Source organism: Podarcis filfolensis, assembly GCF_964270895.1.
Source record: "Podarcis filfolensis genome assembly, chromosome: 13".
Classification (NCBI taxonomy): Eukaryota; Metazoa; Chordata; class Lepidosauria; order Squamata; family Lacertidae; genus Podarcis; species Podarcis filfolensis.
This window is the reverse complement of record NC_139615.1, coordinates 37,969,420-37,988,909: the sequence shown is the minus strand read 5'-3', so window position 1 is coordinate 37,988,909 and position 19,490 is coordinate 37,969,420. Positions and strand designations below refer to the sequence as shown.

General features: G+C 44.1%; 1 protein-coding gene across 2 annotated transcripts; it reads left to right on the top strand.

Moving 5' to 3' along the window:
• Positions 1–2,821: 2,821 nt before the first annotated feature.
• On the top strand, positions 2,822–17,534 carry NT5C3B (5'-nucleotidase, cytosolic IIIB). 2 transcript variants are annotated; one of them, XM_083583505.1, is made up of 9 exons: positions 2,822–3,096; positions 5,881–5,979; positions 7,329–7,398; positions 8,232–8,278; positions 8,783–8,868; positions 9,892–9,981; positions 11,209–11,371; positions 13,786–13,986; positions 15,868–17,534. In XM_083583505.1, the coding sequence occupies exons 1-9, from the start codon at positions 3,094–3,096 to the stop codon at positions 16,003–16,005; spliced, it is 897 nt and encodes a 298-aa protein (XP_083439631.1). In that variant the 5' UTR covers positions 2,822–3,093; the 3' UTR covers positions 16,006–17,534. The 2 variants fall into 2 exon arrangements, with proteins under 2 accessions (XP_083439631.1, XP_083439632.1); XM_083583506.1 differs by having other exon boundaries at positions 2,846–3,096; positions 5,881–5,959.
• Positions 17,535–19,490: the final 1,956 nt, after the last annotated feature.

The window sequence follows — 19,490 nt, the reverse complement described above, 5'->3', positions numbered from 1 at the left end:
GATTCCATTTGTCTCCTGCCTTCAAATTCAGCTTATGGTTGGGGCATTCTTCAGCCATGAAGGAGTCTTCAGTCCCCATTTTTTATCCCAGTTTTGGTCACTTGGACAAGAATTAAAATGGATTGCATCAAAGATAGTGACTGGGAATGTTCAGTATTCATCATTTTGTCAGTTTGTAGCTGTAGAAAATTGACAAAAGCTTAGCCTACCTGTCCAAGCTGTCTTATGTTAGCAAATTACTGTGTGTTGGACTGCAATTAAATTAGTTGCACTTTGGTTTCATTGAAATCAATGTGAAGTTAGTCATAATGAACTTAAGTTTTCATGTAGCCTGAATAACTGCATATTCCTGCATTGCAGGGGGTCTCTTCCAACTCTGTACAGTGGTGCCTCGCAAGACGAAATTAATTCGTTCTGCGAGTTTTTTCGTCTTGTGAAGCATGGAACTGCACCTCTTCAAGCAATGCACCCTGGGTATTAATGGTTTTAAGAAAAAGGAAACAAACTTGCAGGACGTTTCGTCTTGCGAAGCAAGCCCATAGGGAAATTCGTCTTGCGAAGCAACTCAAAAAACGAAAAACTCTTTCGTCTTGCGAGTTTTTCGTCTTACGAGGCATTCGTTTTGCGAGGTACCACTGTAATTCTGTGTTTCTATTGATCATAATGAGGCCTATGGAAAATTAGTCTAGCTCCAAGCTATTGGGGTGCAATAAATCCAGTATTAGCAAGCATATAGGAATTTAGAATGTTTCTATAAAAAGTGCAAAAGCCTGAAATTCTCTTCTGGGAGTACCCATAAGAACAAAAAGCACTGGTTTTAGCAGATTTGGTGTACGTACTCCAACAAACATGTTTATATTGACAGCTGGGTTTGAGGGACGCAGGTGGCGCTGTGGGTTAAACCACAGCAGAGGCTAGGACTTGTCGATCAGAAGGTCGGTGGTTCAAATCCTCGTGACGGGGTGAGCTCCTGTTGCTCGGTCCCTGCTCCTGCCAACCTAGCGGTTCAAAAGCATGTCAAAGTGCAAGTAGATAAATAGGTACCGCTCCGGAGGGAAGGTAAACGGCGTTTCCGTGCGCTGCTCTGGTTCGCCAGAAGCGGCTTAGTCATGCTGGCCACATGTACGCTGTCTCCCTCAGCTGTACACTGTCTCCCTCAGCCAATAAAGCGAGATGAGCGCCGGAACCCCAGAGTCGGTCACGACTGGACCTAATGGTCAGGGGTCCCTTTACCTTACTCCAAACAAACATGTTTATATTGACAGCTGGGTTCCACTCTGGGTGGCTTCCAAGAAAATATTAAAATACAATAGTGTGTTAAACATTAAAAGCTCCCCTAAACAGGGCTACCTTCAGATGTCTTGGCCTAGAATTCCTTGGTTTTCATAATGAAAGGCAGTAAATTGAGTCAAACCCCCTGGCCTGTCTTGCTCAGTGACCTGCTTGAGACATCCTCCAAGAGACTCAGGCAGGAGTCTGAGATTCCACTGAGCTAGGGCCCTTTCACCTTCCCCCATAGACGTCCACGTGTAGAATCTGGAGCAGGACCTGCACTTGGAACAAGCAAAGGTGGTATGCAGAGGGAGGAAGTGTCATGTGGCGGGGCCAGCTTGCCTGCTCTTCTGCGACACCTACAGCCTCCAGGGCAAACTACACACTGTTTTGGACTAAGTACACTTCGAACACCTTCCAGCCTTCGGAAGAAATAAACAGGAGAGGCAGGTCTCGGGTTGCGCCGCTGTTCAGCCTGGACATCTTTCATCGTCCCTTAGAAACACAGTGCGAAATGATGATCCCAGCACAAACGGCATTTCCTCCTGTCGTACTTCCTGGCCTTAATGATTTTGGGAAGGATTTCCACGTGAGAGGGAGGAGGCACTTATTTAATCATCCGCTCGGTTGTTTCCTAACGGAATGATGCAGCCCTTAAAATAAAATAAAAATCCCTTTGCAAATGCTCTTTTATATGCTTTATTGGGGGGAGGACTACAAAACCACAAGCGCACAGAGTAAGGTAAGAAGAAAAAACAAGAAATACAACCCATGTAGAAAACAAAGAAAAGATACTGTGTACGGTCCCAAAAAAAGAAGAAAAAATGTCATTGTAGTTAACCAGATCTCTTTGCAAATCACAATAGAAGAGACAAATGAATGCCTGCCAATTATCTATCTATCTATCTATCTATCTATCTATCTATCTATCTATCTAAAAGGTGCTTCACTTTGGCTGAGGGATCATTCCTTAAATCCAGGGGTTAGCAAACTTTTTCAGCAGGGGGCCAGTCCACTGTCCCTCAGACCTTGTGGGGGGCCAGACTATGTTTCGAAAAAATAAATAAATGAACGAATTCCTATGCCCCACAAATAACCCAGAGATGCATTTTAAATAAAAGCACACACTCTACTCATGTAAAAACACCAGGCAGGCCCCACAAATAACCCAAGAGATGCATTTCAAATAAAAGGACACATTCTACTCATGTAAAAACACCAGGCAGGCCCCACAAATAACCCAGAGATGCATTTTAAATAAAAGGACACATTCTACTCATGTAAAAACACACCGATTCCCGGACCATCCCCGGGCCGGAATTAGAAGGCGATTGGGATGGATCCGGCCCCCGGGCCTTAGTTTACCTACCCATGCTTAAATCTGACTTTTTGAGTCTGGCAATGCCACTAATAGGAACATCGCACGCACTGGCTCACATTAAGCTGCCGCGTAGCTGTGCGCGAGAGCAGGATCTTGCAGGCGGCAACTCCGCCCGGGGTGGAACTAAGGCAGGGTGACCCCAGATGCCTCACCCCACCCCGGGGTGGGGTTGGGGGGCGGGAAATGCAGCGAGCAACTCGGCCGCGATCGAAGCAGCTTGGAGGAAACCTCTCCCCGGATCTTAGCCAGCAGCAGCAGCAGCAGCCAAGAACTCGGCCCAGACCCCGAGGGGCGGAGACGCAGGAAGGAGGCGCCTGCGGAGCCCAGCCCAGCTCAGGGAAGGAGACCTCCCTCTTCTCCTTCCTTCTCCGGCTTTCTCCATTCTCGATCCCAGTTACAAAACTCCTCGTCGTCCGGGGACGGCTTGCTGGGCGAAGATCATGGTTAGATCCTGGGGAAGGCGGGCGGGAAAAGGAGGTGGCTTTGCTAAAAGGCGATTATTATTATTTTTGCAAGCCGTCGGAGGATACGCGTTCCAAAAAAACACGAGGTGCATTAATTCAAGATCTGTGGGGTTTTTTGGCTGCAAAGCAAATTGCACAGCGCTTCCAAGCGATCTCCCCTACCATCGGCTATGAATATGCTCGTTTTGTAGGGTGAGGTGTGGGAAGGCGGAAGTGTGTTGGGTTGTGGGGGGGTGGGGTTGGGGGTGGGGAGACATGTTGGGAACCCATTTTCTGAGCCAGAACTGGTAGGAAGGGGATGCGGCTTTTAGAGGCGGCCTTGCGCTTGTCCAAACAGAGTATGGGGTGTGTTTATATGACAGAATTAGGGGCTGAACTTTTCATAAGGCGGGTGTTTAGTATGAAGGAGGGGGTGGGGGTCCAGGAAAGCAGCTGTCTGCGGGGCGTGAGTTCCCCGTCTTTATTAGGAGGTCGCCAAACACTGGAGGGATTCTGTGCCAGGGAGACAGCTGTCAGGAGCAGCTTTGCTTTGCTTATGATATTATGCTTATGTAATGATTACAACAACCCTGTAAGGTAGGCCATTGTTATTATTTCCCCAACCCCCCCCCCATTGCAGACAGGAGGGGTGGAGGCTAAAGCCGAGAGAGAGAGAGAGGGGGAGTGGCTTGTGCAAATTCAAGCTGGCAGTGACCCGATCTTGTAGCTTAGGCTCTGCTAAGCCAGCTGCCCTGATGCAAGGTGATCTGGGAGGGGGGGTCAGGTTTGTGGGGTCAGGTTTCACGTGGTTTGAGGAGAGAGAGGGTCTCTGGGGTGGAATCGTGGGGGGTCCGTGACTGGGGATGAGGAGGGGGAAATTAGATCGTTATAGGTCTTTCCCCTCGGTGAACATGGTGGGAGATTTAAAGCAGAACATTGACTGCAAGAAGATCAAACCTCTCCATTCTGAAGGAAATCAGCCCTGAGTGCTCACTGGAAGGACAGATCCTGAAGCTGAGGCTCCAATACTTTGGCCACCTCATGAGAAGAGAAGACTCCCTGGAAAAGACCCTGATGTTGGGAAAGATGGAGGGCAGAAGGAGAAGGGAACGACAGAGGACGAGATGGTTGGACAGTGTTCTCGAAGCTACCAGCATGAGTTTGACCAAACTGTGGGAGACAGTGGAAGACAGGAGTGCCTGGGCATGCTCTGGTCCACGGGGTCACGAAGAGTCGGACACGACTAAACAACAACAACAACAAAATACTAAGGATGAATACTCTAGGTCAGCGGTTCTCAACTTGTGGGTCCCCGTATGTTGTTGGACTACAACTCTCATCATCCCTGAGCTCTGGCCTTGCTAGCTAGGGGTGATGGGAGTTGTAGTCCAACAACGTCTGGGGACCCACAAGTTGAGAAAGGCTGCTCTAGGTGCTTGTTCATTGGTGCAACTGGGGAATGGAGGAAAAGCAAGGAGCCTTTGGAAGTAGAGGTTGGGAATCCACCGCCCTCCAGATGTTGATGGACTCCAGCTCCCATCAGCCTGCCAATTAAATAGTCAGGGACAGTGGAAGTTGTAGTCCCAGTGGTCTTTCAGGGAAGGCTGAAGGTCTTGGAAGGAAGTGCAGGGAGGTCCTTGGGAAGTAGAGGGTGCAGGTTGGAGGTGAGAAATTGTGTCCTTTTGCAAGACTGTCAAGAAGACTAGACTGGGGAGGGGGCAGGAATTGTCTGGGATGGTATGGGAGACTTGCTCTCATCCCATTAGCTCCCAATGCCAATTTGTCGAAGTCCCTCAAACCCTTTGAGGCTTTGGTCTTCTCTGCAACTTGGCACTGACTCCTCAGAGTAGCAGCAAGTTGGGCAGAAAGGTACCCACAAACACACCTGTGTACACCATGCTCGCATTTGGGGATGCTGTGGGTGTACTTGGGCTTTGGGTCTTTCTTCCCAAGGAGGTCAAGTTAGCCTTCTCTCTGTTAAACTTTACATCAAAAAGTGGAGACTTTTTTATTGGCCCACTGAGATAATTCTTATTCAGCTGTGATTATTTTTTAAAGCCTCTGCTGTTTTTTTTTATAATTCATTTTTATTAAGTTTTTCATTTTTACAATGTCTGTAATCATTACATTACATTCAAGTTTCAATTTCCCCTTTCCCTGCTGACTTCCCTCAACTTCCATCCCTGGTTTATTACATCTCATATTACATCCTGCTGTTTATATATACTTCTGTATTATCGTGCTATTAAGTTTCTTGTTTTTTTAATAAATAAAATTGCCAATGTTTATTTAAATCCTGCCAATGACACTGTATTTTTTTGTTGTTTCTGCAAATATGATGTAAAAGGTTCCCATTCTTTTTCAAAGTCACTATTGTCTTTTTCACGTAGTTAATCTGTTAACTTTACCAACTCTGCATAGTTCATTAACTTCTCTTGCCATTGTTCCTTTGATGGTATTTCTCCAGTCTTCTGGTTTCTTAGTAAATGTCATTTTAAAAGGCTCTGCTGTTTATATTTATTTATTTTTAACTGTAGTTTTATATTTATGCTGACCTTTATATAGCATTAATTCTGCATATCACTTATATGCTCCGCTTTTAACAATGTGTATTATTTGCATGCCATTTATACGTGCTGCTTTTCTGTGCTAGGGGCTCAATAACCGTATTGCTATTGGGGCCCCTAGTACAGAAATGTAGCACATATAAAATACCGTAAATAAAAAATAACCGAACACGCAAAGAGCACTGTTGAAAACGTCACGTGCTGTGTCTTTCCCTAGGTGCCCGAGCTGGAGAAAGCGACCGTCCGAATGAAGGATCCTGAACGCGTAAAAAATGTAATTTCAGCCCTCAGAAAAGGTGGGGTAGGAAAATTGCAGGTGCGTGCTCCTGTATTCATCTGTTTGTTGTACCCTTAATTTATCCCTCCCACCCATCCTCTTCCCAGATGTATTGCACAAGCAGCTGCATGAACCTCGGAACAAATTTTTATCTCAGGCGCCGCCTGGTTTTTGTCTTTGTCTATTTACTAGTGAAATGCCTGTCAAATGATGAGAACAGCATGGGTTTAATGCAGTGCTCAGGGTGTTTAAGCATATAGGTAAACCGTGAAGGCCTTAACATTCTGCACCAAGAAAGCCTTCACCTTAAAGTTGTTTCTTGGGAAATATGGCAATTTGGGGGTCATCTGGATTTCAAAAGTCAGGTTCCCCAAACAAGTTCTGTTAGCAATGCTTTCTGCTGGTATCTCTCCAGCCTGCATCAGAGAAGTGATTTAAGAGCAGTTGGCAGACTAACATTCACCAACATCCAAAATTTTATTACACATAGATATAGGAGCTATAGAAATGCTAAAATGAAACCGTGGCAAAGATTGAATGGACTCATTTGTCATGTGTCACCAAAGCACAACAATTGTAGTAAATGGTAACAGAGACTTTTATTTCTTTCTTAAAATTGCACTTATTTGACTATCATGCGTCAAAGGTAATTTGCTTTAGCTCGGGTGAAGATGTATTGAATTTACTGGCCACGGCCTGACTAGTTTATGCTAGATATTGCTTTCTTCAAAGCAAGAAGAAACAAGGTTATTTTGGCAAATTATTATTTGTCTTAAGCTGAGTTTCCCTCTGTAAATGAAACCTGGCATCCTGTGACTTTGCTGCAAAAAACAAATGTTTTGATGGTTTGACAGGACAACTTGGAATGACTCCAGCCCACTGTAACTTTATAATTTATTTGGTTCCTTCTCGGTCTCAGTTTTGAGCCTGTTTAGTGTGAAGCACCAATCATCAGGTGGAATCACTTGATGTGCAGAGATTCCATCGTGCCTTCCCACCTCCCCAGTTGATAGGCGCTGGGAATCGTCCCTTAGCCCACCAAACAGCAGATGGGCAGGCTGAAGAGAGTGCAGTTGTGCAAATGGGGAGATCACCTTCCTCCCCATTTAAATCACACCCCATGCAGGCAGCTCCATCAGCTGTTTGATGAGCTAAGTTAGTGACACTTGACAAATTCAGCAGTGGTGATGGTAGCAGTGGCAGGCGGCATTGAAGGCCTGAAGGCTGCCCACCTGAGATTACTTGGTAACTCTTGAGAGTTACAAATTTCTTGGTTCCCTGAATCTGTAGAGTAGTTTCTTGGGCTAGGCAATGAATCCCTTGTAATCTCTCTCTCTCTCTCTCTCTCTCACTCTCTCTCACACATTTTCCCTCCTTGTTCTCTCCAGGTCATTTCCGATTTTGACATGACTCTGACTCGGTTCGGGTTCAACGGTCGACGCTGCCCTACTTCTTACAGTGAGTCCAGTTTTGGCCCTTTGCTATTTCATCTTTCTGTTGTAAAACACCACTGACTTTTATCTCTCCCTCTTGGTCCCTCCAAGCCTTTGGGACAGTCCACATATATATTGGCCTATTCCTATCTCTTTTTTAAAAAAATGGTGACACAGACCATTCATAACGTAAGAATATTATTCACCACCGTGAGCGGGGCAGTGGGAGCGGGGGTAACGGAAGACAAGTTACAATAATTAACTATAACATTGTTCACTGCTCCTGCTCAGGCTGCACAGAAAAAGCATTTTGGTTCCTGAAATTCTTTCCAATTGTGCATATAAAATATAACTGATAGAATTCTACTGGATGTGGAATTAGTGTGTGAAAGCAGTCCAGATGCCATGATGCTCCAGATGGTGGAGATGTCAGGCACTATTCTGGTGCCCAGGCATTAGAACTTGGTCACAAGTGGTCAATAGCCAGGTGCAAAATGCGCCTGGCGCCTGGCTAATTTCGAACACTCACCCCAAATGAGAGTAAACTGATTCAGAGTTATTTGCAGATGGTACCTGAGTAAATATTTTCACAAGTGGTGGTCCTGGGAGAAGCTACAAGAATTCTGGAAAACAATTATTTTACAAAATTGGGCTTATCATGGGTCAGATACTAGATTTAGATCTCGGGATGGTGTTATTTTCCATATTTGATGAGGGGAACAAAAATGTTACTAAAAATTGTATACGTGACAAAAAATAATAATTGTTATAGTAGTTAACCAGGCCTTAATATGGTATTTATAAAAATGAATTCGATATTTGGAATTTGGCATATATTTTGTGTGTGTGTCTCTTCAGATATCATAGATAACAGCCGGGTCATCAGCGAAGAAGGCAAAAAAAAGGTATGAGCTTTCATATCTTGGCATGGTGAAGTCTAAATCGACTTTCCAGTTCCATTCCCTCCTGCTGTTAGGAGCTCAAGGAGCCTTGAGTTCTATGAGGGGACTAAGACTTTGAGACAGAGAATTCTCCATTCCTTCTATTGAGAAGTTAAGACCTCATGAATGACTTTTTGAGTTCCCTCTATTCTGCAGCCTCCGTGTAGGTTTGACTTCCCTGCAACTAGTCCCCCAAGCAAGAAACCAAATAACAGATAACCTGAAGATGCTTTTCCTGTTTCTGTCGCCCACCCCCTTGGGGGACTATACCCTGCAAGTACTGGCTAACGATCAATACCCATCCCATCCTCCTAATATGATGGGGAGCAGGATATGCAGTTGGTTGTCCCAGTCCTAGCCAGAACCTCCATCTTGGAAAACCTCCACCTTGAAATGTGCATGTTTTATCTTCTGACTAGCTAAATATCCCCCCCCCCTTTCTTTTCTTGATACTGGGAACTGTTCCAGCTAAAAGATCTGCTCCATCATTACTACCCTATTGAAATTGATCCTTACCGGACCACGGAGGACAAGTTGCCCCTCATGATAGAATGGTGAGTATTTGTGTCAGAGGAGGTGATGTTTTCCTTAACGGGGAGGAAGGGTGCTTTCTTCCATTACAGAACACACACCCCCCAACTCCATTAATGAGAGGCCCCCCCCAATTTTTAAAATTAATTTTCCAATTTTATAACAAACATAAAAGAAAAACATTACAATATAAAAAAAGAACAAACATATATCCTAGCTGTTAAAATCCTAATTTAAATATCATTGTTAGATGACTTCCTGGAATCCTCCCTAGCTGAGTTTCCATAGAACTCATTGTAGCAGTTTTCCAATATCCACTTTCAAATAAAATTAACTTATTCAATTAACATCTTTCGTTCTTTTCATAGTATTTTCAATCCAAAATGTTGTACAATTCAGCATATTTTACTCCTAGGCCAATTTGGTACTTACAAGTAATTCTACTTACGTTATCTTAGAATATCTATCTAAATAGTCCTTGATATTCTTCCATTCGTCTTGATGCTCCTCCTCTTTCTGTTCGCGGATTCTTCCAGTCAGGTCGGCCAGCTCCAAAAAGTCCATCATCTTCATCTGCCATTCCTCCACTGTTGGTATTTCTTTAATTTCCAGTTTTTGGCTAACAAAATTCTTGCTGCAGTTGTGGCATACAAAAACAGTCTAACATCTTTCTTGGGCAATTCCAAACCTATTATTCCAAGTAGAAAGGCTTCTGGCTTTTTAAGAAATTTATATATTTCAACATTTTTTCAACTCATTATAAATCTTTCCCCAGAAGTCTTTCACCTTGGGACATGTCCACCACATATGATAAAAGGTACCTTCCTTTTCTTTACATTTCCACCATTAACGAGAGTTTTGAGGATCTTAAAAGGGATCGGGGGCACAGACACTTCATCTAAGACAGGTCTGATCTGTGGCGGTCAAGCAAACAGGAGAATCGCTCATGTGTCTGGAGAAACAAGCTAACTAGAGGTTCTGTAAGCTCAATAGATACATCCACAGAGGACTCCTGGTCCCTGATAGGACAGGTGTGTGTGTTCCAGGTGGACTAAGGCCCACGACCTCCTGGCCCAACAGAAGATAAAGAAAAGCGATATCGCCCAGGTTGTGAAAGAGTCGGATGTCATGCTCAGGTACAAAATTTGCATGTTGTGTGCAAGAAGAGGGGGGCAGGTGGGATGGGGGAACAACTTTATTTTTGTGGTCTGTGTCCTCCTCTGCCTCAACCCTTCCGGAATTCGCTGTCAGGGCAAGGTGGAATTTTGACACACTTGAAATTGAAGTGTGCCATTGTGTTCCGGAGTTTGAGGGCTTGCTGATTTTTCACACGCCTACTTGACACACAGAATGCAGATATTTTAAACTTGCGAGAAGCCAAGTTACAGGGAACCAGGCAGAGGGCCTTCCCGGTAGTGGCACCCACCCGGTGGAACGCCCTCCCACCAGATGTCAAAGAGAAAAACAACTTACCAGATTTTTACAAGACATCTGAAGGCAGCCCTGTTTAGGGAAGCTTTTAATGTTTAATAAATTACTGTATTTTAATATTCTGTTGGAAGCCGCCCAGAGTGGCTGGGGAAACCCAGCCAGATGGGCGAGGTATAAATAATAAATTATTATTATTGTGCAGTCGTTGGCCAGATTTGGCAAGGAAAAACATGGCTGTGGATGGGGAGATTTGGGGGAGCAGCAGGACTGGAAGCCGTAAACGAGGGAGAAGCAGCCAGAGCCCGAAAGGCAGTTCTGTCACAATTGATAGCATTTATATATCATGTCCGATGTATTCAAAGCATTTCACATTTATTAACATTTAGGCTAGTAGGGTAGGTCAGCTTTATTATCCTTGTGGAAGGGGTTGAGGAGACAGAGGCTTATCTAAGGATCTCTCCACACATTCATTTTTTGTTTTTGTTTTTAGTTAACTGCACAATTAAGATGTAAATCGTGATTACAAGAAGTGTGTCTCATGCATGTACACTAGTTGGTGATCTAGGATTAATGGCGGCTTCCTACCAGTCGAAAGTGGGTTTGTCCCATGTAACGTGTGCCATATCCCTACAGCAGAGTGGATTTTCAAGGCAACTGAAATAATAAGCAAAAACGTTGTGTTAAAATGATTGCCAAGCAAAACGTTGTGTTAAAAGAATTGCTTTACATCGAGTTTCCCATTGTTATATTGTATATTTCCTTTTTTTAAAAACCATGCTTACATACAAATTGGTTAATTTAATCACTGCAATATTTTTACTGTGTTTGGACATTGCAGTAAGCCGTGGTTTAGTGAGCCATGAATTGAAATAGCCTTGTGTGTTTCACTATTTCAGTCGAACGTTAACACTTACTCTCTTTCTTGCATTCAGAGACGGCTTCAACATCTTATTTGACCAGCTTCACCAGAACAAAGTACCCCTCTTCATCTTCTCGGCAGGTGTGGGTGATGTGCTAGAGGAGATAATTCGCCAGGCTGGGGCGTTCTATCCCAATGTCAACGTGGTCTCCAACTACATGGATTTTGACGACAGCGTGAGTTGATCCCACTTCACTTTCCCCAACTCCTATCTGCCCTGGCGTGGAAGCGGTGTGCCAATCTGAACACCGTGTGTGTGGGTCTTAGAAAGGTTTGGGATGGTATTAATAGGAGGGGGTAAAATGGAAGTCATGTGTGTGCCTTCTGGGGTCAGCCGGAAAGTGCCAGGCACTACAAGGATGAACAGAATTTTGGTTGTAGTGATAAAAATTATTTATAAGAGACTCAGTCCCAGCTCTCATTGAGCCATCAACACAACCACGCCTCTCTGGTGCTGTTCAACGAAGAGCATGGGCAAAGAAATAAGCTGGATGAGAGCTTTAAGTGCATATGGCGGAGAATTTGTCACAAAGATGATTGAACAGGCGCTATAGGACATATTCATGTTTACTACATCCAGGTGAGGAATCATTTTGCTGTATAGGGAAGTTTTTTTTTAATGTTTTTGTATATGGAAACCACCGAGTGACTGGGGCAACCCAGTCAGATGGGCAGGGTACAAAGAATAAAATTATTATTGTGTCATCAAGTAGTCCACCAGTGCTGTTTGGAGTGTTTTGGAGTTTATTCACACTTGCCTGGTGATGAGGGTACTTGAACCCTTGGAGGTGTGCTGTGTGACATGTTTGCTAGGCACTTTGAAGGTAAAATCACTCATCTCTGTGATGACTTGGATTCCATATTTGTGACAAATTTGGGTGAAGTGTCCAATGCAATGTCTAGGCCAGTTTCGTGGGATCAGTTTAAGTCGTTGAGGCATGAGGATGTAGATAAGGTGCTTCAAAGAAGCACCAAGGCTGTTGTCCATTCAGCATCTGTGCAAGACTTTCCTTTTCCTTTTCTTTTTTTCTATAATTTTTTATTAAATTTTCTGTTTTTACATTTTAGAATGTTCATTTAACCAACCTTAAAATTTCAGTCACTTCCCTTCTGCTCTTTCCATGGTTCATTTTACAAAACATAAATCCCTGTATATTTTATATAAACTAAACCATTCAGTATTCCATTATTACATCCATCAAAACTTTTTTCTTAAAAAATGTTTAGGGCTGCTCTCATTTTCCTACTCATATTGAAATACTGCCCCTCAATGAGGCCAAACTTAGATTCACAAAATGTTTAGGGGTATGCGTCCCTCTGCGTCCCCCCCCCCCCGAAAAAAAGCACTGATTACATCCATCAAGCTTATTTACACTGTTGAATTTATCTTAATGCTGCCCATGTTTTCAAATAGACACAATTTTCCTCCATATATATTCAAAAAAACATTTTCCAATTTTCTTTAAATGTATGTTCTTCTTGTTCTCTTATTCTATGTGTTAGGTCTGCAAGCTGCACATTTTCTATCAGTTTGAGTTGCCAGGGAATTCCCAGGTGTTAAAAAAGGTTATTTATGCATGCCACTACTGCGTCGGTTGTTTCCTTAGCCCCAAAATGGAAATTGAGCAAAGTCCCAACTAAAGAAGAATGGCAACTTAAAGACTTTGCTTTTTCAGTGAGCTTTCTAAGAGGAGATTTCCATTTGTGTTGGATCTTGAAGGATTTCTGTACATGCAATTGTTTTAACTGTTTTTATATAGGTGTTTACTGTTTATTGTGAAATTGCCTGGATAAGCTTCAGATGAAATGATTTGTAAATTGAAAAGGACACTGGACCTGTGAAAAAATCAAAAGCTTCTGGAACATAGTACTGTATATGACGAGCTTAAAAAAATGTTTAAGTATAACTTTATGAAAAATACAGAAGCTTTTCTACTAGGGATAACGGACACAGGTATAGCAAGAGAAGATCAGAAAATATTCCTCTATGCCACAGGAGTGGCAAGGATCTTAACTGCTAAAAACTGGAAAAAGAAATTGTGCCAACAAAAAAGAAATGGCAAGACAAACTGTTAGAATATATTGAACTTGCTAGAGTAACAGAGGCAATTAGAGATCACACTGGACAAGAGTTTCAAAAAACATGGGGGAAATGCAGAGAATACTTCACAAAACAGTGCCCTAAAATACATACCTGGACTTGTTTTGATTAATGTCTGCAGGAGACTTTGTGGATATTTAAGTTATAACTAGAAAAATCTTAATAATTATTCATAAAGGACACAGCTTATAAGAAGTAAATAAGGAAGCCAGATACAGGATAAAGGAGGTCTTTTATTTGGTTGTTTGTATTGTTGTATGTTATGCTTATTGTATGTCATGTTCATGTTTAATGAGGGCAGATTTCTATATGGGGGGGTTATGTTATGTTAAATTTCCAATAAAAATTATTTTTAAAAAAGAAAGAAAAGGACACTTAACGACTTTGAAGTAATTACTGCTGAGTAGTTTGGCTGCACACAAACGCAGCACAGAAGCTGCTTATCTCTGTGACTCGTTTATCTCATTTGTTTTTGTGTCCTCCATGCAGGGAGTTCTGCGAGGTTTCAAAGAGCCCCTCATCCACACCTACAACAAGAACAACACGGTCCTGAAGGATACAGAGTATTTCCAGCAGCTGTGCACAAGGACAAACATCTTACTCCTTGGAGATTCCATGGGCGATCTCAGTATGGCAGATGGTGTCGTTGATGTGGAGAACATCCTCCGGGTTGGCTTTCTGAATGACAGGGTGAGTTGGGATTACCCAGCCGGGCACAGCTGACTGTGGAAGGGCTGTGAGACAAGGTGAGATGGCCCTTTCGGGTAGCAGACTTGGAGAGCTGGGAAAGTGGCCCTCGGACCATGAAAAGATTGTGCCCCACCCCTTCTTGTGCTGCCAACAAAGGCTTGATCTGCAGAAATTAGCAGAAAAAAGCATGGAGCATAGCTGTCAACCGTCCCTTTTTGGCGGGAAAGTCCCTTATCCCAGTGCTGTGTCCCGCTGCTGTCCCTTATTGATGATGTCCCTTAAATTTCCCGAGTTTCAAAGGAAGCAGCTCCTCTCCCTCCCTCCCTCCCTGCCGGCCAGGGAGGAGGGAGGCTCCAACTGTGTTGCTTGGCTGCGTTGCTCACCCAATAAGGAGTCTAAGAATGACTGGGGGGTGGAACTTGCATGCCTTGTGCCAATCAAATCGGCCGCGTTGCCTGGGGACTTGTCTTTGCTCAGTGCTTCCCAGCGGAGAGGTGACGGTGGTTTCCCTTGCTGCATCCCCTTTGCCGGGTTGCTGCGCTGTGGGAACCACCGCTTGAGGCTTCGTTTGGCTGCTGGCTGGGCTTTCTGCCTTTGGCTTGGAGGGGCTCAGAATTTGAACATACCTGTGCTGGGAAAATCCCTTATTTTGGCTGCTGATCCCTTATTTTTGAGGCTGCTGGTCCCTTATTTTCAAATCTGTAAGTTGACAGCTATGACATGGAGATATATATATTATTACCTGCAGATCAAAACTGGTGTTAAAGGCATCACTGCGGTGGCTGATTATAAGGCAAAGCAACAGGCAAATATGAAGATTCATTCAAGTGGCTAAACAAACAAAGCATGCAGTTTGCTTGCAAGCCTGCAGTTCTCATGCTCAACTCTGACACCCCCTTTTCTGGATCTTTTGCTGTTGATATCTGAGTGCATTCTAGAATTTGTGAGAACTGCAGGCTTGCAGGCAAGCGGCACATTTCGTAACGAACAGTAAATGTAACCCTGCGGATTTATTTAAACTAACTTTAAAACACATGTTCTAGTGCAAGGCTGAACTGTTAGGTTAGAGGTTATTTTATTGGCATTGGTAACTGGCTCCTCTGGGATCATTTTGGGTGATGAAGAGCAGGGTGGAAGCAATAGCTGATCTCATGGAGGAACCCCTGAGGATCTTTGAAGTAACTTCAGGCTAGAACACCGCTTGGAAACCACTGTAACAACACTGTGCTAGCCAATGCTGAGTGCCTGTAAGACCTATTCATCCTGCCTATGAAGGTGACCCAGAAACTACAACTAATCCAGAATGCAGCAGCTAGACTGGTGACTCAGAGTGGCCACCGAGACCATATAACACCAGTCCTGAAATATGTACATTGGCTGCCAATACATTTCTGAACGCAATTCAAAGTGTTGGTGCTGACCTTTAAAGCCCTAAACGGCCTTGGCCCAGTATACCCGAATGGGCGTCTCCACCCCCATCATTCAGCCCGGACACTGAGGTCCAGTACCGAGGGCCTTCTGGCGGTTCCCTCATTGTGAGAAGTGAGGTTACAGGGAACCAGGCTTCTAGGTGGTGGTGCCCTCACTGTGAAACGCCCTCCCACCAAATGTCAAGGAGATAAAACAACTATCTGACTTTTAGAAGACATGTGAAGGCAGCCTTGTTTAGGGAAGTTTAGAATGTTTGATCGCATTTTTAACATTCTGTTGGGAGCCGCCCAGAGTGGCTGGGGAAACCCAGCCAGATGGGCGGAGTATAAGAAATTCTTCTTCTTCTTCTTCTTCTTCTTCTTCTTCTTCTTCTTCTTCTTCTTCTTCTCCTTCTCCTCCTCCTCCTCCTCCTCCTCCTCCTCCTCCTCCTCCCCCCCCCCCCCCGTGCAGGTGGAAGAACAGCGGGGGAAGTACCTTGAAGCCTATGATATTGTGCTGGAGAAAGATGAAACGTTGGACGTGGCAAATGGCATCCTTCGTTTTGTTTTGGCCGAAACCGCCCAAGGCACACAGCCCACTTGCCCTTGACGACAAGCTGCCAAGATACTCCCTCCTCCATTTCCTACTGCCCTTTGCTATGCCATAGACACATACCAGTTCTCCCCGTTACTTGCCATTGTCAGTATCCTAGATCATTAAAACTGAGCCGAGCTGACATGTAGCCTCTTCTCTCAGCCACCCTGTTCCTTACTTAAAACCCAATCCTGGCTGCACAAGGCAAGACACGTGGAATCGCCTTGCGGTACATTTCTCGGCGGACCAAAATGTAGAATTTGTGAGGAAGCAATCGGGACTCTAAAAGGCAAGCCAACGCTTGAAGTTTCTCCTGCTGGTACTGCTAGATTTAGTTACGAGAACGAATTTCCAGAGCGAACCAATTGCATTTAAAATCACCCCAGGGCTATGGCAACTTTCAGGTGGTTGTGGACTCCAAACTGGGCTGTTTGCACCTCCTTGTGGCTTTGCCGCATTGTGCAACCCGATTGTGCACATAGCGATTGCTTCATATAAGCAGAGAACACCCAGATTCCATGTTTTGCAGTGGATTCTTGCAAAGTGTTGCTGCAGGTTTGCAGCCTGCTGTCTGCTAGGTGTGGGTCAATGCAATTTCAGCCACTCTGTTCCTCTTTAAGCCACGCCATCCCTGGCTCTCCTATGGCTTCCTCTGTTGCAGCAGACACTCGGACAATGTTTCCTTAACGGCATTGTCTTGTTTTTTTAAAAGGCCACAATTCACGTTTATTCATACGCAGTGTCCCCCTGCCCCACTGCATGTGAAACATCTCTTAAAACGAAAATCTAAACATAATAGGGGGTGCCAATGGTGAAATTCATTTTTCAGTCAAAGCACAAGCCAGTGATTTAAGAGGACATGAATGCTCGTCTGCTGTATTGAACCAATCTGATAAAGTTGGAGGTCTTGGGCAGAAACTCAGGCCTGTAAAGTTGGGTAAAATACCTTGGCTATACTCTTGGCAGGGGAACAGCCTAGCTGGAATCCTACAAGCTTGAGGCAAATGTTTTGTTTGCGTGGAACTGGTGTGTGCTGGTATAATTTCAGTTTCCTTTAGGAGTGTAACTGTTGTTGCACGCTGGATGAAACAAATGTTTGCCTTGGGTAGTTTTGCCCTTTAAATGCCAGTTCAAATGTGTGGTAAATCATCTTTTTAAAAGATACCTTGTTTGTTACGGGGGGAGCTTTATATGATTGGAAGTTTGAAAGCCAAGTTGAATATTCATAATTGAGACGGCACAGTAGAATGGGATATTCTTGTATGAGTTATACAAGACAGTTTTAAATAAGAGCAGGGGAATGGCATCTTCTGAGCATTCAATTCCACCCCCTAAAAAACGATACGTTTTGACAGGGTTTCTTTTGCACTATTTTTGTTTTCACCTTTCCCCTGCCCCAATTTGTTTTACAAAGAACAAATCACCCCTTCCCAGTTTTCTGCACAGAATCCAAGAACGTTGAATTGTTTGGGTGTGTTTGTTTTTATTATTCAAAGGACATGTAAAGATAATAAAACAGAGATTTCCTATTTTGGAAAAAAAAATCGTATGCATATTGCTTGTCTGGCTGCTTTAATCTAAATTTTTTCTTTTTAAAAATACAACACCACCACAATATGCAAGGACGTTATGAACCACTCTGCAACCTTTGTAAGATGGGATCTTTTACCAAACCTTTCATGCCTCCTCCTCCTCCTTCAAGAAACCTGGGTCCTGTAGGTTTGAGTGGGTGCTGACAATTGTGCTCGGAGTTCCTACCCATTGTCACAGAACCACGGGTCCTGGAATGCTTTGAGCCGGGTTGAGGATATGACAAAGCATTTCAGTTCATGGCCTAGTATGACGATAAATATTTCTTCAAGCCTATTGAAAGCTCTTAGAATGGCCTGCAGCAGACACAACTGCTAAGCTGCTACTGTCTCCGTTGACGTTCGTGCCACACGGGAAAACTATGCAGCTAAATTGCTCCATTCACAAGAGTTGCTGGCTTTTTTCTCCGGCACGGCCTGTGTCTTCAAGGCCTGACTGAAGTGCAAAAATTCAGCAAGCCAGGCTTTGCCTGGCATGCATTGAAAAGAAAAGCTTTGCCTGCTGAATAGCTGAATGTCCTACAGCTACTCTGAGGTGTCGGAGCTCTGCCCAAAGAAGTAAGAGCTGGCCAACCTGCCAGCACCCTTTATCGCCGCTGCTGCTTCTAGGCTGAGCAACCACACTCCTGATGTAGCAAGGGCACAGCCGCCCTTACCTTACACCTTCATCAGAGCAGTAGTGAAACTTCTTAAAGAGCTTTTATAACCTACAATAGTTCGGGATAAAGGCAACGAATCTAGAATCTAGTTGCAGAACGCAACCAAAGTTTGGGCACAACCGACAAACTTTTCTTAGAAAAAAGGTTAAAGGGACAGCAACAAGGCACCTACTGCCATCTTTATTGCAACTGCACACAATACACTGGGTTGTATGCAGCCAGGGTTCCAAGATGGCAGCAGGCGCAGACAAAATGGCCGCCACTGCTGCCTAAAATCTGTCAGGAATTCTAACATCATCTCCCTTGCTCTGCCGTCCCTCTGTTATAAAATGAAGGTGCAGGGGTGGGGGTAAGGAATAGGGAAATATCAAAACCAAAAGAAAGCCGGCGGTCTCGCCACCCTGTTCCTCCTTAACACTAAATCCTTGCAGTTAATTTAGTCAGAGACAAATCAGAACAGACAACCCCTCACTTCAATGGAAGGGTGTTAATGTGCGTGCCTCACGAGCCGTTTTTTTAAAATTGTAAAACTGGCTCTACTCATTTCTAAAGTTGGGGATCTTGTAGCCCCCATGCTATTGAGAAGCTTTCACCCACACCACGTGCCCACGATGGCGTTTGCTTCTCAAGATGGAGATCAGCCAGGGAAAGAAAATAGCGGTAGGCTATGCAGAGCTAGTTATCTCCCTCTTGGATAGTAACAACCACAGCAGTTGGGGGGGGCTATTACAGCTCACTGCGTTTTTCAGTGTAGCTACAGCTCCCTAAAGAAAAATATATGGTAAGGCCCAGCCCTGTGTTTCAGATTTAAGGTATTTTGCAAGCCCTGAATAATCCCATTCCAGAGGTTTTGGGACTAAAGGATTAGAGTAAACAAAAAACAAAACAAAAAGGAGAAGCAATGGGGAATGTTTGCAGGAGGAAATGTGTTAAGTGTTGGAAGAGTTAACTCTCACATAAGACCCAGAAATGGTCAAGCCTTTCTGGAACCCCACAATTGCCAAAAAAACCCCACTGACATGCCACACACAACACTGAACAAGATTGTGGGGCTGTAATCTTTTCAGGCTGCAGATGGAGGACGATGTTTTTGAATTCTCCCCCCTGTAAATTCACTGGGGAGAGCTTTACTACATGCAGGGACGTTTTTTATTTCTTCTTTAGTGTGGGGGAGTATTAAAAAAAATGCATTTCCCCATCTTCCCTCAAGAGGTATCGCAGTCCAGAATTTTTCCACCTCATTTATCTCCAC

Coding starts and splice junctions, on each gene's coding strand:
- NT5C3B (XM_083583505.1), top strand. Junction 5,980..7,328: donor GTGGGGTAGGAAAATTGCAG/GTGCGTGCTCCT, acceptor TGTTCTCTCCAG/GTCATTTCCGATTTTGACAT. Junction 11,372..13,785: donor ACATGGATTTTGACGACAGC/GTGAGTTGATCC, acceptor TCCTCCATGCAG/GGAGTTCTGCGAGGTTTCAA.